The sequence below is a fragment of the Cololabis saira genome, chromosome 19 (assembly GCF_033807715.1).
Source record: "Cololabis saira isolate AMF1-May2022 chromosome 19, fColSai1.1, whole genome shotgun sequence".
In the NCBI taxonomy this organism is placed as follows: Eukaryota; Metazoa; Chordata; class Actinopteri; order Beloniformes; family Belonidae; genus Cololabis; species Cololabis saira.
This window is the reverse complement of record NC_084605.1, coordinates 25,180,993-25,208,530: the sequence shown is the minus strand read 5'-3', so window position 1 is coordinate 25,208,530 and position 27,538 is coordinate 25,180,993. Positions and strand designations below refer to the sequence as shown.

Sequence of the window (27,538 nt, the reverse complement as noted above, 5' to 3'; positions counted from 1 at the left end):
CATACCAAAATATCTATAGACATGGAGCTTTTCAAAAATCATAAGTAAGTTTTGTCACCTTGAGTGGTACTGACAAGTGAAGTTTTGGGCTCTGGCCCATGGACTAATAGCTTTGGCTGACTAAATGTGCAGACTGGTACTCTGTCCAAACAAAGATTAACAGTGAGAACACCTTAACAATGTTTTGTCTGCTAGAATGAATCATCCTCTATGCTTCAAAATCAGTATGCTCCTCTGTTTCATGGTCATTCTGTATCGAGACGCCTGATGTATGTTCTGACCCTTTTGCATGCAACTGTTTAGTTAAATCTACTGAAATCTGGATAATTTCTCAAATTTTATTCTTGGTAATTTAGCCCGTCAGTTTCAGTCCAGTTATTCACCTAGTTGGAAAGAGCGCCTTAAATTATGTTAATCTGATCAACTGAACCTGTGTTTTCTCATTATTCCAAGCCAGAAGACCTATGGAGTGTTTTATTTTAAAAAGGTCAGCACCATGCATCCTTAACACATTTGAAGCCCTTTAGGCATGTAAAATAAAAACAATACCGCCCTATACTTTTGTGAAGCACCTTCTGTTGCGGTTGTGTGAAGTTTTCAATCGTTTCCTTTAAGAACTGACATTCTAACGAAATGATCAATAAAAAAATATCCTCTTAAGCTTTTTTAAAATTTACAAATACTTTTATTCAGATTCAACTCATTGTGTGCAGACTTTGAATTCTAATCAGTGTGTTTTGGGACGTTGTGGATCTTATTACATGTAATACATCAGTTTTATTAAAACCCACCACCAACCATGCTAAAATTAAGAAAAGAAAAAAAACACTTTCTATTTCATTTGACTTTTTAATTTAAGCAGTCATGCTGGACAAAAAGCAATGAAATCAGTCTGTTTGGGTGTAAGAGAATGTGAATTATAGCATAAATGACAAGAGAAACATTTTAAGATTGTTTGTCAGTTTGATATTGGCATCAAACAGGTTTTCCTGTCTAAAATTCCAACGTAATGAAGCGTTTCAGATACTACTGAAGAAAAATCCTCATTTTCATTCTGAACAGCATGAAACCTGGTGTTTCAATCAGAATAACATAAGAACAACCGTGACACGCATGAGGTGGCAGACATTGCAGTTTGACAGACACATAATGGAAGAGTGAATTGTGACAAATGTAGAAACAAAAAATAAAAAAAATACCACATAGAAAAGACTAAGTACATTTTTTTTTAAACTTCAAAAGTTGTTCTTTTAACAAACATTAATGTTTACAGTAACTCCTTTTATCCAAATACTTTGCACCTGTCAAATATTACTAACACCATTCTCCACTGACAAATGAGCCCCGGAAATACATTAACATAATTCCCCAAAACAGAAACATTCCTGTTCTCATGTATTCACCTACAACTACTATCATCTAAATGACACATAAGTTGGGGTGAAACAAGTTTTAATTTAAAAAAAGAAAGAAAGAAAGAAAGAAATAAACCATGAAAACAGAAGCAGTGCTTCTGGAAATTAGTCTCTGCATGACAGTGGGAATAAGGAGAGACAGTGAGAAGGACATGCTGGGCACCATACACTCCTCTACTGATCCAATTAACCAACAATCTGTTGGAGGGAGCCATACGCAGCTTTTGCCTTTATTCATGAAACTACATTTCTTTGTTCTTCTCCGTGGTCTCGCTGCCTCTCCTTGTGGGTGACCCTGTTGTGTTGGTGGCAGCAGGTCTCAGACTGACGTCCTCTTCTGTTCCTCACATCTTTCCAGGCGCAGGAGGCATCATGCCCGACATCCCACCAGACATCCCAGTGTTGGGCCCCAATAAGATCTGGTTAAAGGCATTTGAAAAAAAAAAAAAAGGGGAAAAAGAAGTAATTTAGTCAGCTCATTCCTCAATAGACTTGTGCACTTCCAGTTTTAATTTCTGCCTTGTGACAATAGTCGCTTTCCCACTTCTGCAAAAATGGGACATTTTGTGTCAGTTCCCAAACAAAACTGAATGCAGTGTAACGTCTTGTGAGTGACCATGAAGACTCACCTGTCTCTGCTGCTGTAACTGCTGCTGCTCCAGTTGTAGTCTTTCCGTCTCGAACACAACAGGGAGCACCAGGATCATGAAGGAGGTAGTGCCCACCCAGAGCGCAGAGCGGGAAAAGCTGGAGCAAAGCAAACCACTGCATTAATTTCTCTCAAGCAAGATGTGTTATTTAGCATTAGAGGTTAAAGGAGGAGTCGTACTATTGAACCTTCCCAAAGTCAACATTTATGAAGAGAAAAAACAAAACCAAAAGGAGGAAAATCTAGAGTGTATTTTAGGATTAACGGGGCTGCCAGATTGTAATCTTGTGACAGTGAAACATTTAACAGCATAATGGAAGGTTGTTTTTTTTTCGTCCACCCTTTTTCTTAATTCTAGTAAAACCATGGGAAGCTGATTTCATAACTCTATACCCCCTTCCTTATTTAGAGTGTATTTTTAACCCTTGGAGGGCCTTGGCTTTTTGGCTGTTTTGAGCTACTTTGGTTTGGACTTGATATACTGTATGCAATTAAATATACATCTTCGATGGTAAATTTGGCATCTGTTTTTTCAGCACAACCTCCCTTATAGGACCATACAACGTTTATTCAGTTTCTACAATACTGATTGATCATGTAAAACAAAATGGCATCATGGCATTGTTTTTTAATGTTATATTCCTTTTAATTTTGTTTCTTTAACTGATGTAGACCTTGAGCATATTTTGAAGTATAAGCAATGATTTTTTTATTTGTTTCATATACATACACAACCTCCCTTATAGGACCCTAAGTTAAGTTTCCATAATGTACAGACTGTATGCTACACAAAACACACACAGATTGATAGAAAATCAACTTATTATAGAGCATGTGAACATATATAACGAAGGTTAGTGAAGAATGAAAATGTGAGTTAAGTATTGCACATTCTGCACCCCTGGAACCTTGAGCTCGTTTGTTCATGTTGTATGGGAGTGACCCGGGATTTGGGAATTCTGGGGGAAGGTTATAAGAACTTTAAGTGACTTAGTGGGAATACAACTGCCAATGGACCCCTTTGTACATCTTTTAAATGACAAATCCAAACTATCTCTAACAGGAAAATCACGCAAAATTTGTCTGGCAGGACTGACAGCAGTCAAAAAGATCATAGTCCAACATTGGAAGCCTCCTTAGGACATCTCCATAACTCATTGGCTTCGGAGTTTCTCGAATATTGCATATTTGAAACTGTCGTCAGCAAGGATTAACAATGCTCAACAAGGCACAATTTAATTATGGACAAACCTGATATCAGACCTGAATTATACTCTGACTGGATAAGGACACAGTTAGTGTGTACTTGTGATTGGACTGGTGGTGGGGTGGGGGCTACTTTTGTGTGTTTTGTATGTTGGTATGTGTTGTTTTGTATCTAAGAAAATTCAATAAAAATTGAATGAGAAAAAAAAGAAAATGTGAGTTAAAGTGCATATGTTCAATGAAGCTTATTCAAGTTAAAAAACCTTATTTTCTTTCAAAACAGGTTTATAATTTGGCCCTGTTAATGTTTTGTTTTTTGAATCAAATCTACAAGTTCAAATTTACAACTACTGGGTGTTACCATATGGCCTGTGCTTAGGATGGTTTTGTTATGTTATGAATGTTATGAATCTTTATTTCGGCTTGTACAGAACAAGATGAAAAGGAAGAAAAAAAACAAAATTTCCTTTGCCGAAAAAGTGTAGGCTGAAGCCGTAGCTTATAGTGCCTGCCCTTTTTTCTTATGATCAGCAAAAATATGAGACATTAGCTTTTACTCAGTGGAAACAAACAATACATAAAGAAGACAAAAATAAGTAAGACAAAATATAAAATTGACGTTTCACATCCTAGAATGTTTTTGATAGTATACTTTATAATTATAGTGTTTTATATTTATTTACAGTATTTTCTTTAAACAATTTCTTAAACTTGACGATAGAGCGACACATTTTTAGGTTGTTATTACAACTATTCCAAATTTCTCTAGCCTTAACTGATGTACATCTCTTTTTAATATTAGTTCTTGCTGTCGTCATCTCAAACATGAGTTTCCCCCTCAGGTCATAGCGGGTTTCTTTTATCTGGAACAAATCCTGAATGCAGTTTGGAAGCAGTTTCTGCTGGGCTTTAAAGGCAAATAAAACTTTTCTGCTCTACTATATCATGGAATTTTAAGGTATTATATTTAATAAAAAGATTATTTGTTGGTTCATAATAGTCGGTTTTATTAATTATCCTTAAAGCTCTTTTCTGTAATAGAAAAATAGGGTTTGTATTTGTTTTATAGGTATTACCCCATATCTCCACACAATAAGTCATGTATGGAACTATGAGTGAGTTATACATTAAAAACTGTGCTCTTTGACAGAAAAAATAATTTGTTTTATTTACTATTGCTAGGGTTTTAGACATTCTTGATTTTACACTATTTATGTGTGATTTCCAGCTAAGTTTATCATCGATTATTACCCCCAGGAACTTATTTAAATCAAGTTTTAAATCAAGATTTCAATCAACTTTTTCCCATTTATAGAATTTGTTTCTTGAATATTACCATCATTGCTGTAGGTAACTATGCTGCACTGGTAATATATGCATAACACAGTAGGGTAGGGCCATAAAAGGAAGCAAACACACACCTGTAAAACGTCTTGGCCAGAGAAACAGAGCATTGTGCAGACACCTCAGCAGCGACACGCACAGAGTCAGGAAACATCTCTGTCAGGCCCCACAACCTCTCCATCACTGTCTCATCCATCTGCAAGAAGGACATGCAACACCTAGATGACATAACTGCATCAGATTGGAGGAAATACAAACAGCAAATGACCAATAAGGACAATGTAATTACATTGTTTTCCATACTAATGCAGCTGGAGTGACTACTAGAAAATGACATGTGATGCTGTCATGGTCACTTTGATTGCTGCAACAGATCACACAGATAAAACCACGTGGTTCATGCACAGTTGACGGTGTTCTGCTAGAATGTGAAACACAGATCAAAGAGAGCCTTGCATGACTGTAGATACCGACATCCTCGTCTTCATCGTCGTCTATTTCGTCCTCCGGGGGCCGGGTGACCAGCGGGCCCGCCGCGGGGGAAAGCTCCTCGACTCCGGCCATGTCCTGCTCACTGAGCCGCTGCTGCTGTCCGGGAGCTTCTGTGTGCGCGGGGACAATGTGCTGGGAGCCGGAGACCTATTTAGCCTGTTACCGCTGGCTTTTATTTTATTTTAATCAGAACTAACGCCACAATCCACGCACAGATCCGAGGTCACGGCAGGAAAACGTGAAGCCGCTCAGGGTCGGATGACGTCAGCAGGACAGGGGTCAGTCTCCCCCTCGAGGAAAAGTAAAGAGCGCCCCCTGTCGGGCGGGCTGTCTCAGTACATGCTATTTACTTAGACTTTGTCCCAATTCTTTCATTTGATTTTACTTCTGAGGGAAATCTCCTCGTCAAATCCACTTGCAGATTTTTAAGGTTTTACTATTAGCTATTAGTTACAAATTGTATTCAGTTTTTACAATACTGATTAATTATGTAAAATAACATTTCATCATGGCATTGTTTTTTTTTATTTTGTTCTCCCAATTCTTTCATTTGATTTTACTTCTGAGTGAAACGTCCTTGTCAAATCCACTGGGGGGAAGGAGGGCCAAGAAGAACTGAAGAACAGAGGGACTGTGGGGGGGTCAGTCAGTGTACAATAACTGTGCAATAACCAGGACTGTGCAATAACTTGTGCAATATTACACAAAACTTTTTCTATCCATATAATTAACATAACATATTATTTTTATGGCACTGCACTTTTTATTTTTACCTTTTATTTCTTTTTTATCTTTATTCAGATTTTTTTAAATCGTTTTTATCTTTATATGGGTGTTTGGCTTTTGGGGTGTTTGATTTGTAAATGTAAATGTGTGTGAGACGGAGATGTCACTTTCCCCAAGGGAACCTCCCAAAGGGATTAATAAAATAATCTGAATCTGAATCTGAATATTCAATTAAATCCAATTAAATTAAATTCAGTTCAATGCAATACATTCCGTAGGCCTGGGAGTTTGTTTTCATGGTGTCAAATGTCAAACAGTGCGAGCAATAGCTGGCTCTAAAGCATCTTCCTGTGTAGGCCTACTTACTTTACCTTGGACCAAAATACATGCTGTATCTGTTATTCCCTATGAAGCTCCCAGACCCCTGAGGTTCATCTGGATCTGGTTTGTTGTGTGTCCCAAGAACAAGAACCAAGCAAGGTGAGGCAGCGTTCAGTTATTCTGCTCCTCACCGGTGGAACAAACTTCCTGTAGACCTGAGGTCTGCTCCAACTGTAGATCCTTTAAATCAGGGATAAAAACATTACTGTTTACTGAAGCGTACTCTTAAATTAAATACTCACCTGCTGTACTCTACTGCCCTAGTTTTTAACAACTTGTGCTTTTTATTATTTTACCTCTTTTCTTATAATTTTTTATCATTTTATTTGCTATTTACTGGTTAATTGTGTCTTGCCGCTTTTAATGTTGATGTAAAGCACTTTCAATTACCTTGTGTTTAATTGTGCTATGCAAATAAACTTGCCTTGCGTTTTGCTATTGCACAGTTATTGATTGATTACTCTGAGTTTCTATATTCAGTTAAATCCAATTAAATTAAATCCAGTTCAATTCAATACATCCCGTAGGCCTGGGGGTTTGTTTTCATGGCTTCAAATGTCAAACAGCGCGAGCAAAAGCTGGCTGTAAAGCGTTACTTTCCCCTTGTTTCCAGCCATGTTTGAGCTGCGGCTGGCAGCCCAGTCATGGAAACATTCCCGGGTCCAGGGATCGCTTGTTTACATCCTCCCGGAGTACGCGGCGAGGGCGGGGCTGGCTCCGCCCTCATTCTTCAGGCCTGACGTCATCGGCGCTTGTGTGTGTGTTTTTTTTGTTTTTTTTTTATGAATGAAAGAATCCAACCTCAGAGAGCAGCAGAGTAATTCCGGGAAAAGGCGGACTGAACATTGTGTCGCCGGAGTCGCGTCCACAAGCAGGTAAAAATTACATCAATATTTATACATGTGTATGTATTTATTTTGTAACATATCAAGGTGGGATTAGCAGGAACATTGGAGGGCTGGTGTAGCCGGGCGGCTCGCCAGCAGGAACCGACGCAGCTGTTTGCTGTAATCCCTCTGGGTGCTAACGGCTAACGTCATTAGCACGTCTAGAAAACCCCAATAATAAGTCTTAACTTCACCTTTAAGGATCTGTACGCTTTTATCTAACCGTCAAGGCGTGTTATTTCTAGCCAGGGCTGTCTGTTCACGATAAGACCCATTTAAAGTGTAAATGTCAGCCCATGACTGTTTACTATAGCACTGGTAGCTGCCCTAAACTATCCCTGTTCTGTCCTACAGAGCTGTACTTTAGATAAATACTTGAGAATATAATGTAATATGTGTGTTATTAGTCGTTTATTATCAATCAGAGGAGCGAGGGGATGGTTTAATGTGTCAGATCGGTGTTGTAGCTCCAGTGTAGCCGTGCTGAGTTCACTTGTTGCTTTTTTACTTGGTTTTTAACAGTGTTATATTTTTAGGGCGGTGCGGGTTTGGATATCCTGTGTTGTTTAGACAGAAAGTTGTGGTCAGTGCTGAGTCTGCTGCGCTGCCTGACAGTCTCGGCGGAGCTGAGTAAAAGGGTTTATTGCTGAATCACCGTGACTTTACGAAACGCTGGTCTCATAGCCTCGCAGTCGTAGCCGGAGTCCGGCGGCTGCTCGGACCACCTGGCCCCGGGGCATGCCGGGAAATGTAGTTCATCGGTAGCGAGCTGGAGGCCAGAGTAACAGGTGTTTTATCTGGCCACCGGACTGTGTAGTGGGGGATAGATTTGTAGCTGGGTGTGCCATGAACCGGCCTTAAGACGTAACGAGTCAAACAGACTGTTTATACCTGCTGAAATCTGGAGGACAAATTACTCAAGACATAAATAAGCTCAAAAAGTAATGGTATCAAAATTAGCGTATTTTCTTGACTATAAGCCGCACCTGCATACAAGCCGCATCCGCTCTATTTAAAAAAAAAAAAAAGGTCTGCAAGCTGCAGATATTTCTGTTGTTAGATTAGATATTTACTACATGTACAGAAGGATTTTGAACTGTAAATGATGTACGTGTTTGTACCTAAATAGATCCTTTCCTAACGCTGTGTTTTAACACGGCAACAACTTTGCTGATTAAAATGGGACAGAACCAAGAGAAAATAACCGCTATTTATTTATCTATTTATCTGTTTGAAATCTGCTTCTACCTACTTCTACCTGCTGAAGAAGAAGTAGCGTATTTTTTTTGCATTTATTTTGTCTTAGTTTTTATTCTAATTCCGGTTAGAGCGCCCCCGAGTGGTGGAAGAAAAGTCCACAGAATAGCTACACCTTTGTATAAGCCGCACGGTTGAAAACCTATGAAAAAAGTAGCGGTTTATAGTCCAGAAAATACGGTACATTAAAAAACCCCTATAAATGAACCCCAAAACGCAAGGCAAGTTTATTTGTATAGCACAATTCAACACAAGGTAATTGAAAGTGCTTTACATCAACATTAGAAGCAGCAAGACACAATTAAGCAGTAAATAACAAATAAAATGATAGAAAAGCGGTAAAATGATAAAAAGTAAGGGCAGTAGAGTACAGCAGGTAAGTATTTAATTTTTATGCAACAGTCTGCCTGACCATCTAAGGGCGGCACAGACACTGGACCCTTTTAAGACTGGCCTAGAAACCTTTTTTATTCAGTAAGGTGTTTTTAAGTTGGGTTTTATGACTTATTATTGTTAGTTTTAACTATGTACTGGCTCTGTGGCACTCTGAGGTTTTTGGAGGAAGAGTGCCTTACAAATAGATTGTGTTATTATTATTAATTTAGGAGTAGGCTTCAGTAAACAGTACCGTTTTTAACCCTGATTTAAAGGATCTACAGTTGGAGCAGACCTCAGGTCTACAGGAAGTTTGTTCCACCGGTGAGGAGCAGAATAACTGAACGCTGCCTCACCTTGTTGGTTCTGGTTCTGGAACCACAACAAACCAGATCCAGATGAACCTCAGGGGTCTGGGAGCTTCATAGGAACTAACAGATCAACCATGTATTTTGGTCCAAGACCATTCAGGTCTTTGTAGACCAGCAGTGAGATTTTAAACTCTATCCTTTGACTCACTGGAAGCCAGTGTAGCGATGTCATGACCGGTGTAATGTGGTCCAGTTTCCTGGTGTTTGTAAGGACTCTGGCGGCAGCAAAATCCACTAAAGAGATCTGGAATAATTTACCTGCTGCCAAAAGCTTATAGATGAATGTAATGGTATGAAAAATGATCAGGAATTTACATGTTTCCATTTCTTTATCTGGATATTTCACAGCTAGGGGCCCCATTAGATCATAATCCATTCATGCTGGTCTCAAAACACAAATGGTGTTGTTGTTGTTATTACAACACAGTTTTAATGGAAGGAGGATTTGGATTGTATAAGGATCAAATAAGGATCATGCCACATTTTTTTAATGCTTTTGACGTGTTTTTGCCTCACAGTTTTTAAGCCTCAAACAATAACACTGTGAATTAGGACTTTGACGATAATAAGAACCTTTAGGCAAAAGCAAATAGGTTGGAGTTCACTGTTGAGTAATTGGAATAAGGTACTGAATGGTTAGTTGTGGGCTAAATAAGTAATCTAGTTTGGGAAAACATACTTTTTCTACAAAAAAAAGAAAAGAAAATGTATCTCCTGAAGGCATTAATGTTGAAAGATTAACAGAAGGAAAATGGTTAAATGTTGTAAAAGGATCATGACAACCATGAGACCTTGCCAAACATGTGAATCAGCAGCAGTGTGACATGTCTAGATCAGCTTGTTTCTCAATAAAATATGACGCATGCTAGAGGTTAAATCATGGCAGAAACCTCCAAAAGGTCAATATCTTGCTCTGAATATCATGTCTGTTTGGCTCTTCATTCAAAGTATATATATATAATCCTTTTATATCACTTCTTATGTTTCTCTCTCCACATTTGAACTTTGGTTTGACTTCAGAGAGTGAAAGGCCTTTCACTCTCTGAAGAGAAAATCCAGCATTGCAATACATCAGAAAGTTTATAGACCGAGTTTGCAAAAGCGGCATGGGAAAGTACCTTGAGGTTTTTTGTTTTTCTTTTTTTCTTTTCCTACACCAGTGTAGAATTGGTCGCCCTTGATTAAATGTTAATCTCAGTATAAGCTATGGCTATACAACCAGCTGTGTTTAACTTCTCATCAGCTTCTCAAAATGCTTTTTGGGCAGTTATGTACCGGTACCTCTACGTTCTGGAGGAAACCCGGACCCAAGTTGTAGTTCAGAATCATTTTATCAGTGTGAAAATAATGAGTCACAGACCAAGAAGTGATTTAGGGGAAAAACAAAAGCAGTTGAAGTTTGCCCACTCAGAGGTTAGTTTCATCCTACACAGCGATATTCAAGAGTTGACCTTAAGTGGCTTGTAGGAAGTCTATCTGCGTGAAGTGCTGGGTGAAAAGATTAAGAGGAAATAAACAGTTCTGTTTACTCATCCTACAAATTTAAGTATTTATTTAAACCAGTTGTAGCCATTACACCAGTCTTGTATAAAATATTTATTTCTTAACATAGAAGGCACCATGTTTAAAAATGTAAAAGCATATTCCTTCAGACTGTAAGTCAGTTTAACAGTCAGGATATTCCCCAAAACAGCTGGTGGCGTTGAGACTTCTTCATGTGAAAGCTTTGAACCGTTGGAGTTGTGTTGTTAAGAGGAAGTGTTGAGGGGATTGATTAGGACACCTGTTTTGAGCAACCAAAGGGCAGACACATGATAACTTCCTTCTCACCATTCCTTACCGAAAAGAAAAAAAAGAGGCACGCCGCTTTCAAAACCTCCTCTTCCTCATATCAAACCAGAGTTTAATGAGAGAGCGCGCATTTGGAGAAGCATGAAAGATCTGCGGGTTCTGCTTTTCTTTATCATGCATGACATGCTGTCTTATGAGCGGATGGCAAATGTTAGGCCAGGAAAGGACCAAAAATGCACAGTGGTTTAAGTCGCATGTGATAGTGTAACTTTTTTTTTTTTTTACATATATATATATATATCCTTTTTCTGTTCTTCCAGAGTGTCTATATTTGTTTCAACTGGTGTTTGGGGGGAAAGAAACTGGAGACAATTGAATCATGACGACAGAAAGAAACAGCAAAGCCCTGAAGGTAAAAGCAGCCAAGAAGAATGAGTCATCCTTTAGACCCTTTTATAAAACTGAAAACTGCAACGCTGAAAAGTATTTTCAAGCGTCATCTTGTTTTTTTACCTCTTTTTTTCCCCCCCCCATTTCTATCTCTTCTTGTTTTACTTCAGGTGAAGCAGGAATGTGGGGAGAACATGCCCATCCTGTCAGACAGTGAGCTCATGTCCCTTTCAGTGCGCGAGTTAAACCTCCACCTGCGTGGCCTCTCCCGCGATGAGATCCAGAAGCTGAAGCAGCGGCGTCGCACCTTGAAGAACCGAGGTTACGCCGCCAGCTGCCGGGTCAAGCGGGTCTCCCAGCGAGAGGCGCTGGAGCAGCAGAAGCAGGAGCTGCAGCGGGAGGTGGAAAGGCTCGGGGTGGAGAACGCCGGCATGAGGAAAGAGCTGGAGGGTCTGGGCGCGCGCCTCGCCGCCCTCCAGAGATTTGCCAGAGGTCTGGAAGCTGGAGGGGGCAGCTTGCTGGCCACAGCTCCACGACTCAACACCGCCTCCGTGATCACCATCGTCAAGAGTCCACCACAACCTCAGCCACAAAGAGAACACGGGCCGTCCTAGGAGGAGCTGCTGGAACCAGACTAGGAGGGGAGGGATCAGAGGGACAGACAGTCTATATGCAAACACACTCACTGTACACACACATGCACATATAAGTAGGAAAATACTAAACACTTGTCTGCATTTTCACATTATATGCAGAAAGGTGTGTCATGTTACCTAGCAACAACAACAGCTTGTCTTAATTTCTCTAAATAAGGAGCAGAAAAAGGTGAAAGTGTCCTCTGTCCAGTGCAGTTTATTTTGAGACGGTGTTTCAATTGAAAAAAAGTCATTTTTGTGACACTTAACATTTAAAATCTTGTTCAGACAGATGCTTAAGGCTTAATGTGAACTAGGCAGTGAGCATTTATGTATTCATTCAACACACACACACAAACACACACGCACGCGCCTGCGCAAAACCATTCACAGAGCCACGTGGGGCACAGATGTCAACTAACATGACCTTGACTGAAGCTAGACCGACCCAAACAGAACTGTTTTACAGCTCAACAAATCCAGCTTGATTGTGCCAGAGCATCTTCCTGCTTCCGTTTACGGCTCCTAACCAACAACAGGGTCAAGCACGTGCAGCTTCCTGGACGTCCATAAAGTCTGTTCTTCTGATATCTTTTTAGTCTGAAAGTACAAATTATGTCAGGTTCTAAACTCACGCGTGCAAACACAGTAATGGATGTATTCAGAGAGTTTTTTGTTGTTGTTTTCTTTAGCCTCTTCTGTGCTCCTCATGTCTGGTTTTGCAGTGAGTATTCAGGGGACAAAAACGGTCCAAATATACTACAAACAAGAGAAAAGGACAAAGAAGCTCCGGGAAGCACACCAGACTTCTTTAAGCTATCTACCTATTCTGCATGTGAGGGAAAACATTTCAACTGTTCGTTTTCACATTTCTCACGTCAATGCAGTGCCTTCAGTGTATGTGAGAGCTACGAGAACACACACAAGGGAAAAGGTAAAAACAAAAAACAGGTTGTAATCACATCTTCTTTTCTGTTTAAGATCACATAAAACTTTCTTTATGATTGCTGTGGATTTTCATGTTTTCTGCATGACGCCACACTGCTCACGTTACAAATCTTCCTGTGTGGGAATTCTGCCGCAGTTGGTTTTGGCGTCTTTTTTTCTCAAACAACAAAAGTTTGTCATTTTGCTAAAAACGCGTTAAAGCAGGAAAGTCGTACCTGGGCAGGAATTCCACTCACGTTGATGCAAATCCTCTGCATACATTCCCGTTTTATTATTTGTAATGTTTGTATTTGCAGCTGAGATACGAAAATGTTGAGTGACGTTTGTAAAAGATTATATATATCTATATATATATCTATATGTATATATAGATATATATATAATTATTTGTATTTAAAAGTAGATATAATTAAAAGACAAGCTAATGAGTGCTGTGACGTTCTACATGTTTTCAAAAGTACTTACGACTAGTCTGAGGTTTTTCTCATGTCTCATTGTGTTGCAACGACGATTATGAAATGTTAATTATTAGGTGTGTAGAAAAACTCAAAGCCGATGGCCATATTGCTGTATGATTTTTTTCTTTTCGTGTGTCTGTTTGCCAACTCTGTACCAGCTTGTCATAGTGGATTCTTGGAGGGACTTTATTTTTATATGATGATTTGTATGTTGTCTGTGAAAAAGCAAGGTCACAGCATCGTCGTCGAGGGTGGGGTGGGGGGAGTTAAAGGAACAGGTATGAAGTGAGATAGAAACCAGAAGGTTGAGAGGTTGATGGATGTTGGAGAACGAAAGAAGGCAAAGCAGGTTGAAAGAGTGTAAGGAGATGACGCTTGATTCACTTGAAGACCTCCGTCAGACGTTGGCCTGTTTCAGTCAAGATGTGTTTTCTCGGCTCAAGCGGGCCTAAACTAAGGAGTTTAGGCCACTGAACAGTGCAAGCAATATTATATATATGACTAGGCATTGTTACACAATAACTGTGTTGACAAGTAACTCCTAAAGATATGAGGCATATATTTATCTAGACATGAATATCTTTGTGGGAAAGCATTTATTCTCAATATTTTAACATCTTACACCTGTCAATTTGTGCTGGATGTTTTGTAATACCTGCAAAACAAAAATGGTCTTTGTATTTATTACATGTATTTTTTTTCTATTGTGAAAATTTAAGTACATTGTCTATTTTATATATTAATTATAATAAATGTTGTACATATTGTACATAACATGACACTTGTTGGCTGGATTGGATCTGCAAAAGTACATAAAACAGAAGAGACGTTTTAACTCCTCAGGTCAGATACTTTACGACTTGTAACTACTGTTCAAAAAGGTGACTAACTTCTATCAAAGTAATTTTCTGGTGGGATAACTTATTAGACATTTTATGCTTCTTGTTTTGTTACACACAAGATAGACTCCCAATGTAGTTTAAACATATTCATGTCTCTTGACTTTCAAAAGTCCAAAATTGACTTAAACTGCAAACATGATCACAGAGAAAGAAGATTTAGGCTGGAAGATCTAACGGACCCAGAGAGTTTCTGAATCGCCATCAGAATAAAAAAACTCTTTTGGGGTGCCTGATCGTTATGAATAGATTGAAAGTGCATAATATGGGACCTTTTAAAGGTAAATACATTAAAAAGAAAACAGTTGAAAATTTTATAAATCAGACAAAGACACAAGTGGTACTTTAAATACAGACTAAATATATTTTATTTTCAATTCTCTGGCCATCCATTTGACACTGAAATAGTAGCATTGTGAGCAACTTAAACAAATAACTAGAAGCTAAAATCTATTAAAATAATAATAAAAAATATCAAAAGTCTTTCATCATTGTCGCATCTGAACCCACCTTAAAAATGCTTCCTGTAGAGAGCACTTAAAACTTTATGTACATTAGTCTACACACACACACACACGCACACGTCACAGAATAACATCGCAGCACAGAACGGAGATAAGAGTGCATTAGTGAGTCTTGGCATTCAAAGTGCAGTAAATGCAGAAGATGATACTGTTTCATTTGAATTGAAAGCTCTTTTTTAATATATCCAATCAACTGTAACTAAAGATAATCTGGTTTGTAGAAAGTCTAAAAATAGGCAGCAGCTCTCTGCTGTTTCTAACATTTTGTTAACGGGGGAAACACAGGGCACACTTATGTTCTGATGAAAACACCCAGACGATAATAAGATTAGCGGCAGAATGTGACTAAGACAAAGGATTGTGTGTTAGATGTGAGGCGGGGGGCACGTCTGCTCTGGGACTCTGTGTACGCCCCCCAGTGTCCAAAATACAACACAGCAAAGCAGTGAAAGTTATTACAAGTAAGCGCGTTGGCATGTTTGTCATGAGTCAGAGATGACTCAAGAACTCCAATTATGACTTTAAACAAAATATGGAAAGGACTGTGTGGGATAGTGGAAACAAAATAAACACAAAAACAACAAGTCTTTGCATTATACGTTTTTGATTTAGACTGTTGACTGACCTTTACTCTTATGGAGGGATTCTTTTCTGAAACGTGTTCAAAAGTCAGTCAGAAATGTGTATTTTGCATTACATAAAAAGAGAGAGTGGTTATTTCAGTGTTTCAGTGGGTGTGTTTTGGTAAATGAATCAGATTTGGGGTCAACTTGAAATCACTGGATGTGATTTAACCAACATCGGTGCAGGCAGCCAAAGAATACCGTTCATGCCGTGGTCACGAAACGCAGCCAACCAGCAACTGGTGACTCATCACTCCAGTCATTTCCCGCTCTGGCATTTGGGATACCAGAAAGAAGAAAGAAAAAAAAATGCTTTCAAGTTTGATTAAAAGGAGCAGGCTGAGCTTTGACCCAGATTCCTCTATTGGTTCTCCCCTCGATCCTTTTAACCTACATTGTGGCCTGCACAATGTCCGCCTCCGCGGCCAGAGCGAACCAGCGTAAGCTTTAATCCCAGCAATTCAAATAACGCCCCAGTTACACAACTGTAATCCCGACTGGCTCTTCACTCCTGGCCTGACTGAAGCGGTTGAACTGCATAATCCATAAACTGCAAGTGACATTCGCACATGTTTCTGACAGACGGCCCAGCAAGGGGCACCCCATCATCGTCGTTCCAGCTCACTCATTAATTCTTATTCCCCGTGCATTTTTAACCACACTTATACGACTGTAGTGCAGGACTGCCACAGCAGTCATGGACAGTTCTGGCAGGCCAAACTGATCAAATCAAAATAAGCCTTACATTCATGCTTTTGCCTCGTGTTGCTTTATGAAGTCATACACATTAAGCAAATAAATAGCAGAATAAAACATGGCATCAGCTTAGGATGAACCCGCGGCCACCGAGACACAGATCAGGGCGAAGGAAGGATGACTCAACCAAAATATAAAAATAAGCTTGTGTTCAAGCCAAAAAACGTTGCTCTGAATGTCAAGCATGATTCATAACGTATGAGTGTGACTCAAACTTTTCCAAGTTTGACATCAAATTAGTGTCAAGTGTTCCTCACAAATGAGGTGTTTGGGTTGTGTGGATGCAGAAGTGTATATGTAGGAAGGCTTTTGCATTTATGATCAGTAACCAAAAAAAAAAAAAACACAATCATAATCCGTCTCACTGGCTGGATTGGGTACCATTTACTGTTGAAATATCAGTCTGAATGAATGAATTCAGCAGCAGGAAGAGGAGCGCTCGCTCAGAATTCATCATCTGAGGTGAGCAGAAGGGTTTTCTCCGTGTCGCCGCGGGCGCCGACGGTACTGTTGGTCCGAAAGAGCGCCGGCGGCACCCCCTGCTCCAGCGTGGACTGCTGCGTGTACTGCTGGTAGGCCGGGGAGAAGTTATGGATGGCGTCCTGGACCATGTCACCGGGGTTCATCGTCTCCTTCAGGCTGCTGGAGATGCTTTTCATCGGGGCGCAGCGGCCTGCAGCAGAGGGATGAGGTGGAAGCGTCAGGAGCCGAGAGAAGATGTGAAAGACAAAAACGCAGCGTGGGGATGGAGAAATACAACTGAAAGAGTAGGAATGTTTTTGTTTGGAGGGGAGGAGGGTTCAACAATGACGGGGTAAATTTATAGTATTATTCCCACAGGGAAAGAAAAAAGACAACGTGTGAAAATAAAAGAGGGATGATGAAGCAGAGAAAGAAGAGAAGAGGGGAAACCAAACCAAAGCAGGGGGGAGGAGTGGTGATTTAGTGCAGAAAGAAACACTGGGAGGGGAATGGGAACAAAAAAAAGGGGGATAAGGCAAGAAAGGGGCATCTGTGATTTAGATGGTGTTAAAAGCAAAACAAAAAAGACGAAATGAGTGAAAGAGACATAAAGAAACAGGGAGGATGTATAGAGGAACACGGGGTGTTGTGTAGGGAAGATTTAAGGACCAAAAATAAGGTTCAGACATGTAAAGATGAGAAGGGACTGATGAATATGAGAAAATTAACCCTAAACAGCTGAAGGAAAAACTGAATCAAAAACCTGGATGATAAAAACAAATAAATAAAAGGAACAGAAACTGGCTTAAACCTACAAATCTAACTGAAACTAGCAAATGTGTGACAGAAAAGGATGGACCGTGAGCATCAGCGGTGTCGAACCTACCGAACTCTCCGTATGTAGGAACTGGTCCTTCATGGTGCAGCACAGAAGAAAAGACAAATGAGGAGAGTTCGGTACGAAGAGGGAATGTGAGAATGATGCATGAAGAGTATAAAAGCGTTGGAAAAGGCGGAAAGTGAAAAAGAAAATGCTAACTGGAGCAAACAAAACATTTTTTTTTCTTTTTGCAAATATTAGACGGCACAAGTGTTAGAAACCACGCAGTCGGAAGCCTTCACTGTAACCTTTCCTGATGCCCTCTGCTTTCCTCACCTCGGGAATCGAGACTTTTATCCATGTAGACCTTGTACGTGAAGGCGTGTCGCAGCGCCAGTGCCGCAAAAAACATCTCTATGCAAATAATAAAGTTCTGGTAACCAGCGGCAACGGTCCCCTCGCCGACAGACACCTTTGGCGAGTTAATCTGAGGGATGGCCCCGCACTTCTCCAGGATCGCCAGCAGCATTCCTGAGCACAAGACCACAGAGTCAGGAGAACGCACCGGCATTGTGAACGAGTCTCATGAGTAAAATAAGGATTTGCTTCTCAAATAGTGTCAACTATAGCTGGACTTGTGCAGTGTTTGTACCTTGCCAAAAGGAGAGGAAGATGACGGACTTGACCATGAAGAACTTGAGCATGGGGCGGTAAGGGCTGAGCAGGTCCCGGGTGGAGAAGTAGAAGAGGAAGAGAGCGTACAGAGACAAGCTGACCGAGATGTTGTAGATGATGGTCACGTACAGGTATCCGCTGGCAACACTGGAGAGACAGAGTTAGAGTTAGTGGCACTCGTGGGGCATTTGGAGTATTTTTTTTATTTTTATTATTATTATTATTTTTCGTTGCAGGTCATCCTAAAAGATAAATTCTCCTTTGGAAATGTATTGATCTAGACCAGGGGTCGGCAACCCAAAATGTTGAAAGAGCCATATTGGACCAAAAACACAAAAAACGAATATGTCTGGAGCCGTAAAAAATGAAAGGTCTTGTATCAGCCTTAGAATGAAGACAAATGGTGAAAGGAGAAATGTCGAAAAAAAAGTCAAAATGTGGAGAAAAAAGTCAAAATTTAGAGAAAAAAGTCAAGATGTTGAGATTAATGTTGAAGTACAATCTCGAGAAAAAAGTGGAAATGTTGAGAAAAAAGTGGAAATGTAGAGAAAAAAGTCGAAATGTTGAGAAAAAAGTCGAAATGTCGAGATTAAAAAGGAAAAGGGAAGAAAAAAAAGTGGAAAAAAGGAAAGAAAGAAGAAAAAATAAAAAAAACAAGAAAAGAAAGAAAAAAAATGAAAAAAAGAGAAAAAAGAGAAAAAAAGAGAAAATAAAGACAAAGAAAGAGGAAAAAAAGGAAGAAAAAAAGAAGAAAAAAGGGAAAAAAAGAAAAAAGCAAAAAAATACAAGAAAAGAAAGAAAAAAAGGAAAAAAAAGAAAAAAAGAAGAGAAAGAGAAAAAAAGGAAGAAAAAAAAGAAGCAAAAAAGAGGAAAAAGGGGAAAAAAAGGAAAAAAAGGTGAAACATTTTTGAAAAAGCTCCAGGAGCCACTAGGGCGGCGCTAAAGAGCCGCATGCGGCTCTAGAGCCGCGGGTTGCTGACCCCTGATCTAGACTAAAACAATGATAACTCTCAAACTGTCATTTCAAATTACGATGAAAGAAGAAATTCACAAGCTGTTGAAGCTTGTTGTTGGATCGTCTCCCCAGGGAACAGCACTCACTTGAAATCTCCGTCTTTATATTTGCCGTAGGCCTGCAGGATCACAGTGATGATGGCCATGAGGGGTTTGACCACGCAGAACTGCAGCGTGGCCTGCTTGCAAAACCTCAGGAAGCCAATGGAGTAAGCCTTTCCCCTCAAGCAGCAGGTACCGTACAGACAACTGGACCTGAACGGAGCCAAACAACCGCTCAATCAAACCTCGACGTGGTCAAATGGGAAAGATGCATAAAGAAGATTAAATCTGCAGATCAAGGGTGGCTGTGATTGAGAATACAACTTGTTTCATGCTGAAATGGAGACAAATACTTGTAAGATCTGATTCTGTGGTTGAATGAATGTGACACCTACTCGATTGGTTTCCCGCGGATCTCCGCCATGATGGCGCTCTCTCCTCCCAGATACTCGTAGCACAGACTGAGGAAGTTGTAAATTACAAAAGCTGCAGAGAAACAAGGGAGATTTCTATAAATGTCATTTATTTTAATGTGCTGTTTTCCATTTAATTGTCTCAACACTTGTTGGTGCTCTACAAACTCGCATTAGTTACTATTCATGTCCCTGGAAAGCAGCTGTTTTTTAATTCACGCATTACATTTGTTTGGGTTTCATTCTGTTGCTCAAGAAATTCAAAATTATGTGTCAGTACATGAGCACACGTCTTATAGCGTTCCCAAGACGACACAAAAGGAGGTTATTCAGTTTACTGGTGTCACAAGCTTATCACTCAAATACAGTATTTTTGCAAATTGCACATCCAAAAATATTCATTGCATGAAAAGATATTAACACATCCCTTAAAAGAAAAGCTTTGGATAAAAGTGGCTTCAAAATGTAATAACAGCAAACAGAAAAACACAAAGAAACTGTTCAGGTCATTCATTTTACACAAACACAGAAACACACAACCCAGTGGTCCCTAAATGATACAATACAATCACTTATTAGCACATTTGCTGCATGCAACATTTCTGTGATTGGGGGTCTTTAAAATAAACGGCACCGATTTTTACTCACTCACATGTAGCTTTGATCATTTTAGCCTCAAATCCCAATCTAAATCCTGAAAAAGTAACGTCTACCTCTACAGGTGGGTGTGTGGTCATGTGTTAGTGCCCATGGGACCCAGTAAAAATGAACACACACACCCGGGTGAAACGCATCCACCTGTCTCTCGTGAATAGTGGATTCTCTCTCCTCTGCTTCGGTGGAAATCAGAGGACGATCAAGCATCTCATGAAAAACACAGCCAGGTTTATCCCGTCGGGCGCCGAGGAACTTCATATCTCTCTCATAGTCTCAAGCTGGATGGGCTTGTGTGACATGAAGTCAAATGGGCCGAGGGCCGATCAATGTGTATCAGTTATTTGTGGAAGTGTGTTAAAAAAATGTATTCTCCCTTTGACACTCTGTTGCTACTTCACCCACGCACTCTTTATCTTTCCTGTCACATGCCTGCCAGACAATACTGAGGTGGTAAAAATACCACGCACACCTTTTTCTTTTTGTTGAACCATTACAAAAGCAAGTGGCGAGATCTGGCTGCTCTGCTCTGCTGAGCGCTCTCAGCTGTTTACTATTATTCTCTTTCACTTCTCCCCAGGGTCGCCCAACTGCGGCGCTAGTTGCCACGGTGATACAGTAAGTCTACAAACAATGAGAACGGGAACTTCGCAGCAAGTTTTTGTTTTTGTTGAGAGGAACTCATTATCTGATGCTGCCAGTGTGGTAAATGGGGGGGGGGGGGGGGGGGGGGGGGGGATTCGTGGGCACAGTTGCCATGCAACAGGTTGCCGAGGAGAAGATCTGGGCAGGGCTCGGCTGCTTTGTAAAAAAGATGAGAGGAAACGGGAGGCAGAGGAGAAGGACGCGGAAGTGAGAGGAGGTGGTCGGACCAAAATGTAAAGGAAGAGCAGAAATTAAGTAAAAAACATTGGGGGAAAGGAAGAGGAGAAAAGAGGAGGAGGTGATGCATATGACAATACTATAAATAACACTTCCTGCCGAAAGCGACATCACAGGACGCCCTCGTTCATATGCGAGAAACATGTGACATGATCACTTTGCCAGTACAAAGTGTCACGGTGAGAAGACTATTTCTATCCTTATATTGACAGCTGACTGAAGAGAATGAAGAGTGGAAAGAGTGGAAGCGGTCACTGCCTTTCAACACCTGCCTGGGATTCAACGGTTCTGGTGCCAGAGATTCAAAGGCAACATAGAGCATTTGTTGAGAGTCCGTCACCCATCCACTCATGAAACCTGCTGCCTTCAGCTTCCCTCATTTCACACAGACAACATCTACGTGTTTAAAGAGCTCCACATGTATTTTCTTCTAGAAGCCAAATACAGACTAAAATTTCTGATATACAAATATGGGAAGAGAAAGCAGATTTGTAAGTTATGAATGTTATGAGGGACAATAAAGAAGTTCTTACCCTCGTAACAGTCCCTGACGGTGTCAAAGTACACGTAGTACTGGTCATTGGTGAAGAAGAGAAGGCTGAGCCAGGAGTCGAAGGCATAGATGGGAACGATGAAGAGGATGCGGACAATGTGGCGCTGCTCCCTCGGGGAGCTGTAGAAACGTAGGTGCATGTAGATCTGGGACAGACAGGGGACACACTTTAAATACAGACAAATCCCAATATCAAAATGGAAAATGAGGCATTCAGGGAAAATAAAAACTAAAAGCATACTTTGTCTGGGAAAAGTGTTTTTACACTCGTATCGTATCTGTTTGCCATTCTACACTACACTCAAACTGGTTTTTAAGTGTCTACAGAACCTAGCACCAGATGTTTTATGTAAGTTAGTTAGCAGGCAGAATAGTGGTAGGATCACCAGGGGAACAACAAGTGGTAACTGTAAGGTTGAACGCCGTAAGACCTCCTTTGGGCAGTCAGCGTTCTCTATAAAGGGCTCTCAAATGTGGAACACACTGCCAACTGAGATAAAAACAACTCAAGATTTTAAGGTTTTTACTAAAAATGTCAAAGACTGGTTGAAGCAAAATCAGAAATGTACGCATTTTTAATCACCTGTAACCGCTAATAGGGTGCTCTCTTGCAAGCTGAGAATTGTAAATAGGATATAGCTTTGCATGTTGAAAATTGAATGTATTTTTGTATTCTTTTTCTCCTTTCTTTCATTTTCTTTTACTAAAAGCCTAACTAGGGACAGGAGATGGAAACTAGCAATAGCTATAATCTCTGTATGCAGAACATCAGTCACATTGGCTTGTTTGTAATGAGTGAATGTGATCACATGTAAACCTGCATTGTCCCTATTAAATAAAATAAATTAAAATTAAATTAAATTCTGAAGATCATTAACCTCTAAAGGATCAATACATCGCCTGGTAACATCAGACAAATATGTGAGAATGAAAAAGAGAAGAAAATCTGACTCCATTTAAAATGACGACATTTTTCATCTACCCACAAGTTTCACTTTTGTGTGTATGATCATGGTCTGTCTCACAACATCTTGCTAAGGGACGTTGCTAAGCAACCCCTGGTAAATTTTCAAGTTCCCTTCACCTGCGCATTAAACGCACTTAAACACAGTCCTGCCTGTCTGCTCGGTCAAACATTGAGAACAATATGTCCAGACGGGCTACAGATGATTAAGGAGCTAAAGTGTAATTAAAGTGTAATTAAAGATTATTATTTTGACTCCCGACTGAGCTTGTGCTGCTGGGAAGCTCTTACCTGGTGACAGGTGAGGATGAGCGCGGTCCAGACGAAGAAGCCGGACACAGCCTGCGCTGCTGGGGCCATCAGGAAGGTGGGCTGGTCCGGGCCCAGCAGCGGGGCCTCCGGGAGCCAGGATATGTTGGGCCCCATGAGGACTGTGGTCAGTGGGAGGCCAGGAGCCCCAACAAGTGGAGAGTCTTCACCCAGCCTCTCGGACAGCGGTACGTCTCGCCTCCACCGGCTGAACATCTGGATATACATATCTGAACATCAGAGGCTGTCAAACATCTACAAAGAGATTACACATCTGTGTGTGTTTGTTAGGAATGGGCGATATTTTACCGTTCACGATATACCGTCAAAAAAATTCCCCACTGTAAGAATTTGTCATCTTGCGGTAAAAACGATAAATTCCCGTTGATGACGTTTTTGTGTAAAGCCGGATTTAAGGAAGGAAGGAAGGAAGGAAGGAAGGAAGGAAATGAGCCTGAAAGAAAGAAAGAAATGAGCCTGAAAGAAAGAAAGAAATGAACCTGAAAGAAAGAAAGAAATGAGCCTGAAAGAAAGAAAGAAATGAACCTGAAAGAAAGAAAGAAATGAACCTGAAAGAAAGAAAGAAATGAACCTGAAAGAAAGAAAGAAATGAACCTGAAAGAAAGAAAGAAAGAAAGAAAGAAAGAAAGAAAGAAAGAAAGAAAGAAAGAAAGAAAGAAAGAAAGAAAGAAAGAAAGAAAGAAAGAAAGAAAGAAAGAAAGAAAGAAAGAAAGAAAGAAAGAAAGAAAGAAAGAAAGAAAGATAAATTCCCATTGATGAAGTTTAGTAGCATTTAGTATTCTTTTAGAGCAGTGTTTTGGGGGCTCCAAAGACTGAATGTGGTGATAGATTTATAGTTACAAAGGTGGAGTTGAATTGGTATTTTTTTTAATCGTCATTTTTATCGTTATCGGGATAAATGCCAGAAATTATCGTGATACATTTTTTAGTCCATACCGCCCATTCCTAGTGTTTGTTTACACACAGCAGCCCTTGAAGCTGTTCTTCAACAGTGGGTAAAGTGATTCATACATTCATTTCCACCAGCAATCATCAACCTGGAACACCGAGAGCGCGCTCTGTTATCAGTGCGGTGTGTAATCTGACAGGAAGCCAGATAGAGAATAAACAGATGGCCAACATTTCTTTAGGACTAAAGAATGTGTGTGTGCTTTTTCCACGCTGGTATCCCATATTGATTTTAATTCGTTTCTGCAGAGCTCAGAATGCCTTTTGACTCATGACGAGCCCAGACATCTCCCACCCAGCTGTGGATTCAGGTGAAACGTTTTTTCCAAGTTTGGCAGAAATCAACACGTCATGTAGCTTTAAAGCCGTAAAGTCTGGCATTTCACGGCTTCTTGAACTCCTCTTTCTATGACGACTGAATTTTCTGCAACATATGCAAACATATTTTGGGGTCCATTTTCTCATCTCTGGTTAAAAAAACAAAACCAGAAACTCCACACACATATCTAATCAGTGATCCAAACAAGAGGAACTTACAGTATGTTTAAATGTAATACATTAGGAACAAAAGATAAGATTTACATGGCTGCATCCAACACCCAGAGCTCCTGGTGATGATGTAATGTGAGTCGGCCAGGAGATAAGACACAGAAGCGGATGCTGGTCACCGTCTCCAGGGTGACATAGACATCTTCTCCGGCTCTGTTTGTTCTTAAACAAATGTCATGTACAATTCCTCTTGGGGTATATCATTTTATCATGATAATCAACCACCAGAATAGATACAAGTGCTAAATAAGGCAATACCCCTTCATTTTAACTTAAGAAGTCCCCATATTCAAAAGAAAATCCCTTTTAATTTAATTTGGTCGTTCAATTTATTGCATCAGACAGCTTTCGTGTGTCTATATCTGGTGCCTGCGTGTTCGAAACAGAGAGGCAATGGGTCATTTGTATTAGTTTGCGGAGGATCAGCAGATCCATGTCAACCAGAAGGAGTGAATGAATGCATCAGCAGCCAGGCGCAAACAATACCAGTGTCAGGGACATGATGCAGCGGCCAGGCCAAAGGACATCTGTGGGTTTCATTTGGAAAGCAGAAAGGTCAGTGTGTGCAGGATCATGGCCACGGCGTGGTATAATATATTAGAGGGACTGTGTGGGGGGCTCAGGAATAAGGCAGCAGATGGAAAGGGGCTCCAGGGAGCAGACTGGGAGTCTTGAGTGATTCATGACACATTTAGTAATAAAATTAGTGATAGTCAGACAACCACACAAAGGATCACGTTTCAGATAAACTTCAGCTTACCTCCACAACAGTGATTTTAGTCATAATAATGCAAACTTCTGCGGTTGAATCCGGGTTAGCACATTTGAATGGAGTGAAAATGAGGCTCAGCTTGAAGTTACAGCTAGGGTTGCCACCCGTCCCGTAAAATACGGAATTGTCCTTTATTTCAGAAAAAAATGTTGCGTCCCGTATTGAACTAATACGGGACGCGATTTGTACCGTATTTTCATTAACTTTTACACCATATTCTAGTTGAATTATTGAAATAAATTAACCGTTACACCAAATTCTAGTTGAATTATTGAAATAAGTAACTTTTACACCATATTCTAGTTGAATTATTGAAATAAATGTACCTTTACACCATATTCTGTTTGAATTATTGAAATAAATTAACCTTTTACACCATATTCTAGTTGAATTATTGAAATAAATTAACCTTTTACACCATATTCTGGTTGAATTATTGAAATAAATTAACCTTTTACACCATATTCTAGTTGAATTATTGAAATAAATTAACCTTTACACCATATTCTAGTTGAATTATTGAAATAAATTAACTTTTACACCATATTGTAGTTGAATTATTGAAATAAATTAACTTTTACACCATATTCTTCACATGTAGGCTATATTATACATCTGGGCTGATGTGGACATACAGAGCATAGGAGACTATTTCAGTTGCTAGTATGGTTGGCTGTCTGTACAGTCATGCAAGTTCAATGCTATTAAAGCACTTTAGACTTTAAATCAAAGCATTTTGTTTTTTCATATAAAATAAACAAATTTTTATTCAGTTTAGGGGCTTTTTTTTGGCTCCTGCGCTGCTGAAATCAGGGCGTCCCTTATTTCTATTTCTGAAAGGTGGCAACCCTAGTTACAGCAACAACTTTAAAGTGAACTTGAGCTGCAGGGAAACACGTAGAGGTGGCACAAGATGTGAGTGTTGTGATTTCAAGCCCCGTGTAGAGGTCAGACTCACCTGGCGACTTGGCCCTTGTTTGAAAACCCCCCTCTGCTCCTCCAGTGAGACTTTTCCAGCAGAAACAGAGACGGCCTGAAGTCCTCACAGGCGCAGCGGGACATCCATGTTGATCCCCAACCACACACCGTTCACCTTCAGCGCCCCCCGAAAAAACAAACTCCTCTCTAAAGTTTACCTCTCATGTTATTCGACCTCTTTTCTCTACTTTTATTGCTTCTGTATATCCATTTTAGGTGTTATTTCTGGATCTTTTCGCTGGCAAGTCTTTGTGGCTTCAGCACAGATCCCCGTCGGATTAATGGCAGATCCCGCTGGCCACGCCCACCCCGCAAGGACGAGTCCGCTCAGCCAATCAGAGCGCGGCGCTGTTTTTGCCATGCAGTGGGCGGAGCCTGACCCGCCTGCGTGGATGTTTTCTGAGATAAATACACGGAGTCAGTGAATTATACTTAATTTGTTTACAGCTTCCTGTCCTGGAAATGATGTAAGTTTGTGAGCAAAAGGTAGTCATAAAGCGTCACACACACACACACACACACACACACACATATATACATATATATATATATATATATATATATATATATATATATATATAGTGTATATATATATATATATATATATATATATATATATATATATATATATATATATATATATATATATACATATATATATATACATATATATAAATTCATATATAAAATAAGTTTCCCCACTGAGGGAGAAAATAAAGGATATCTTATCTTATACATATATACATATATACACATATACATATTTATATATACATATACATATATATATATATACATATACACATATATATATATATATATATATATATATACATATACATATACATATATACTTATAAATATATATATACGTATACACATATACATATATATATATATAAAAATAAAAAATAACCAAAACACTTTTCTGTAGACAATTTTTCCATATTTTGACCTGTGTAGTAAATCATTTTTAAACTACTCACTACACTACTCAGGTGTTAGTGTAAGATTCAAGAGATTCTTGATTCAGAATTGTATTTGTCACTTCTTTCATTTGTCAGGAGTGGTAGATTAGGACCAAAGCGCAGGAGAGACACAGGGAGGCAGGAGTTCCAAAAAGGTGATTTATTTATGCTGAAAACAAACCAAAAGCACTGCAGAGCAGGGTTAACAAAAACACTGCAGAGCAGGGTTAACAAAAACACAAGAGCCAAAATCCAAAAACCTTGACAGGACAAACAGTATGGACCAGCAGGGAGCAAAGGAAAGACAACAGATATACACAGAAGGGTTGACGAGACACAGGTGCACACAATCAGGGCAGATGGGAACCAGGGAAATCAAGACAGAAC

General features: G+C 39.8%; 3 protein-coding genes across 5 annotated transcripts; 1 reads left to right on the top strand and 2 right to left on the bottom strand.

Moving 5' to 3' along the window:
• Positions 1-670: 670 nt before the first annotated feature.
• On the bottom strand, positions 671-5,384 carry tomm22 (translocase of outer mitochondrial membrane 22 homolog (yeast)). Its single transcript, XM_061708563.1, has 4 exons — positions 5,089-5,384; positions 4,692-4,810; positions 2,045-2,162; positions 671-1,834 (listed from the first exon to the last, which is right to left on the bottom strand). The coding sequence occupies exons 1-4, from the start codon at positions 5,176-5,178 to the stop codon at positions 1,760-1,762; spliced, it is 402 nt and encodes a 133-aa protein (XP_061564547.1). The 5' UTR covers positions 5,179-5,384; the 3' UTR covers positions 671-1,759.
• A 1,612-nt stretch (positions 5,385-6,996) lies between these two features.
• maff (v-maf avian musculoaponeurotic fibrosarcoma oncogene homolog F) lies at positions 6,997-14,099 on the top strand. The gene is made up of 3 exons (XM_061708501.1): positions 6,997-7,088; positions 11,215-11,306; positions 11,455-14,099. Exons 2-3 carry the CDS (start codon positions 11,274-11,276, stop codon positions 11,896-11,898), a joined length of 477 nt encoding a protein of 158 aa, XP_061564485.1. The 5' UTR covers positions 6,997-7,088; positions 11,215-11,273; the 3' UTR covers positions 11,899-14,099.
• A 480-nt stretch (positions 14,100-14,579) lies between these two features.
• Positions 14,580-26,489, bottom strand: tmem184ba (transmembrane protein 184ba). 3 transcript variants are annotated; one of them, XM_061709039.1, is made up of 9 exons: positions 26,164-26,489; positions 22,898-23,131; positions 21,623-21,788; positions 19,536-19,626; positions 19,186-19,353; positions 18,062-18,231; positions 17,746-17,940; positions 17,476-17,502; positions 14,580-16,800 (listed from the first exon to the last, which is right to left on the bottom strand). In XM_061709039.1, the coding sequence occupies exons 2-9, from the start codon at positions 23,129-23,131 to the stop codon at positions 16,571-16,573; spliced, it is 1,281 nt and encodes a 426-aa protein (XP_061565023.1). In that variant the 5' UTR covers positions 26,164-26,489; the 3' UTR covers positions 14,580-16,570. The 3 variants fall into 3 exon arrangements, with proteins under 3 accessions (XP_061565023.1, XP_061565025.1, XP_061565022.1); XM_061709041.1 differs by lacking the exon at positions 17,476-17,502; XM_061709038.1 differs by lacking the exon at positions 26,164-26,489 and having other exon boundaries at positions 22,898-23,143.
• Positions 26,490-27,538: the final 1,049 nt, after the last annotated feature.

Excerpts from the sequence above, each read along its gene's own strand:
- tomm22 (XM_061708563.1), bottom strand. The coding sequence starts at position 5,178 with ATGGCCGGAGTCGAGGAGCTTTCCCCCGCGGCGGGCCCGCTGGTCACC. Across the intron at positions 4,811-5,088 it reads ACGACGATGAAGACGAGGAT|ATGGATGAGACAGTGATGGA; the intron begins GTCGGTATCTAC and ends TCCTTCTTGCAG. Across the intron at positions 1,835-2,044 it reads AGTTACAGCAGCAGAGACAG|ATCTTATTGGGGCCCAACAC; the intron begins GTGAGTCTTCAT and ends GCCTTTAACCAG.
- maff (XM_061708501.1), top strand. The coding sequence starts at position 11,274 with ATGACGACAGAAAGAAACAGCAAAGCCCTGAAG. Across the intron at positions 11,307-11,454 it reads GAAACAGCAAAGCCCTGAAG|GTGAAGCAGGAATGTGGGGA; the intron begins GTAAAAGCAGCC and ends GTTTTACTTCAG.
- tmem184ba (XM_061709038.1), bottom strand. The coding sequence starts at position 23,143 with ATGTATATCCAGATGTTCAGCCGGTGGAGGCGAGACGTACCGCTGTCC. Across the intron at positions 19,627-21,622 it reads CGTCAGGGACTGTTACGAGG|CTTTTGTAATTTACAACTTC; the intron begins GTAAGAACTTCT and ends GTTTCTCTGCAG. Across the intron at positions 17,503-17,745 it reads TAAAAGTCTCGATTCCCGAG|GACCAGTTCCTACATACGGA; the intron begins GTGAGGAAAGCA and ends TGCACCATGAAG.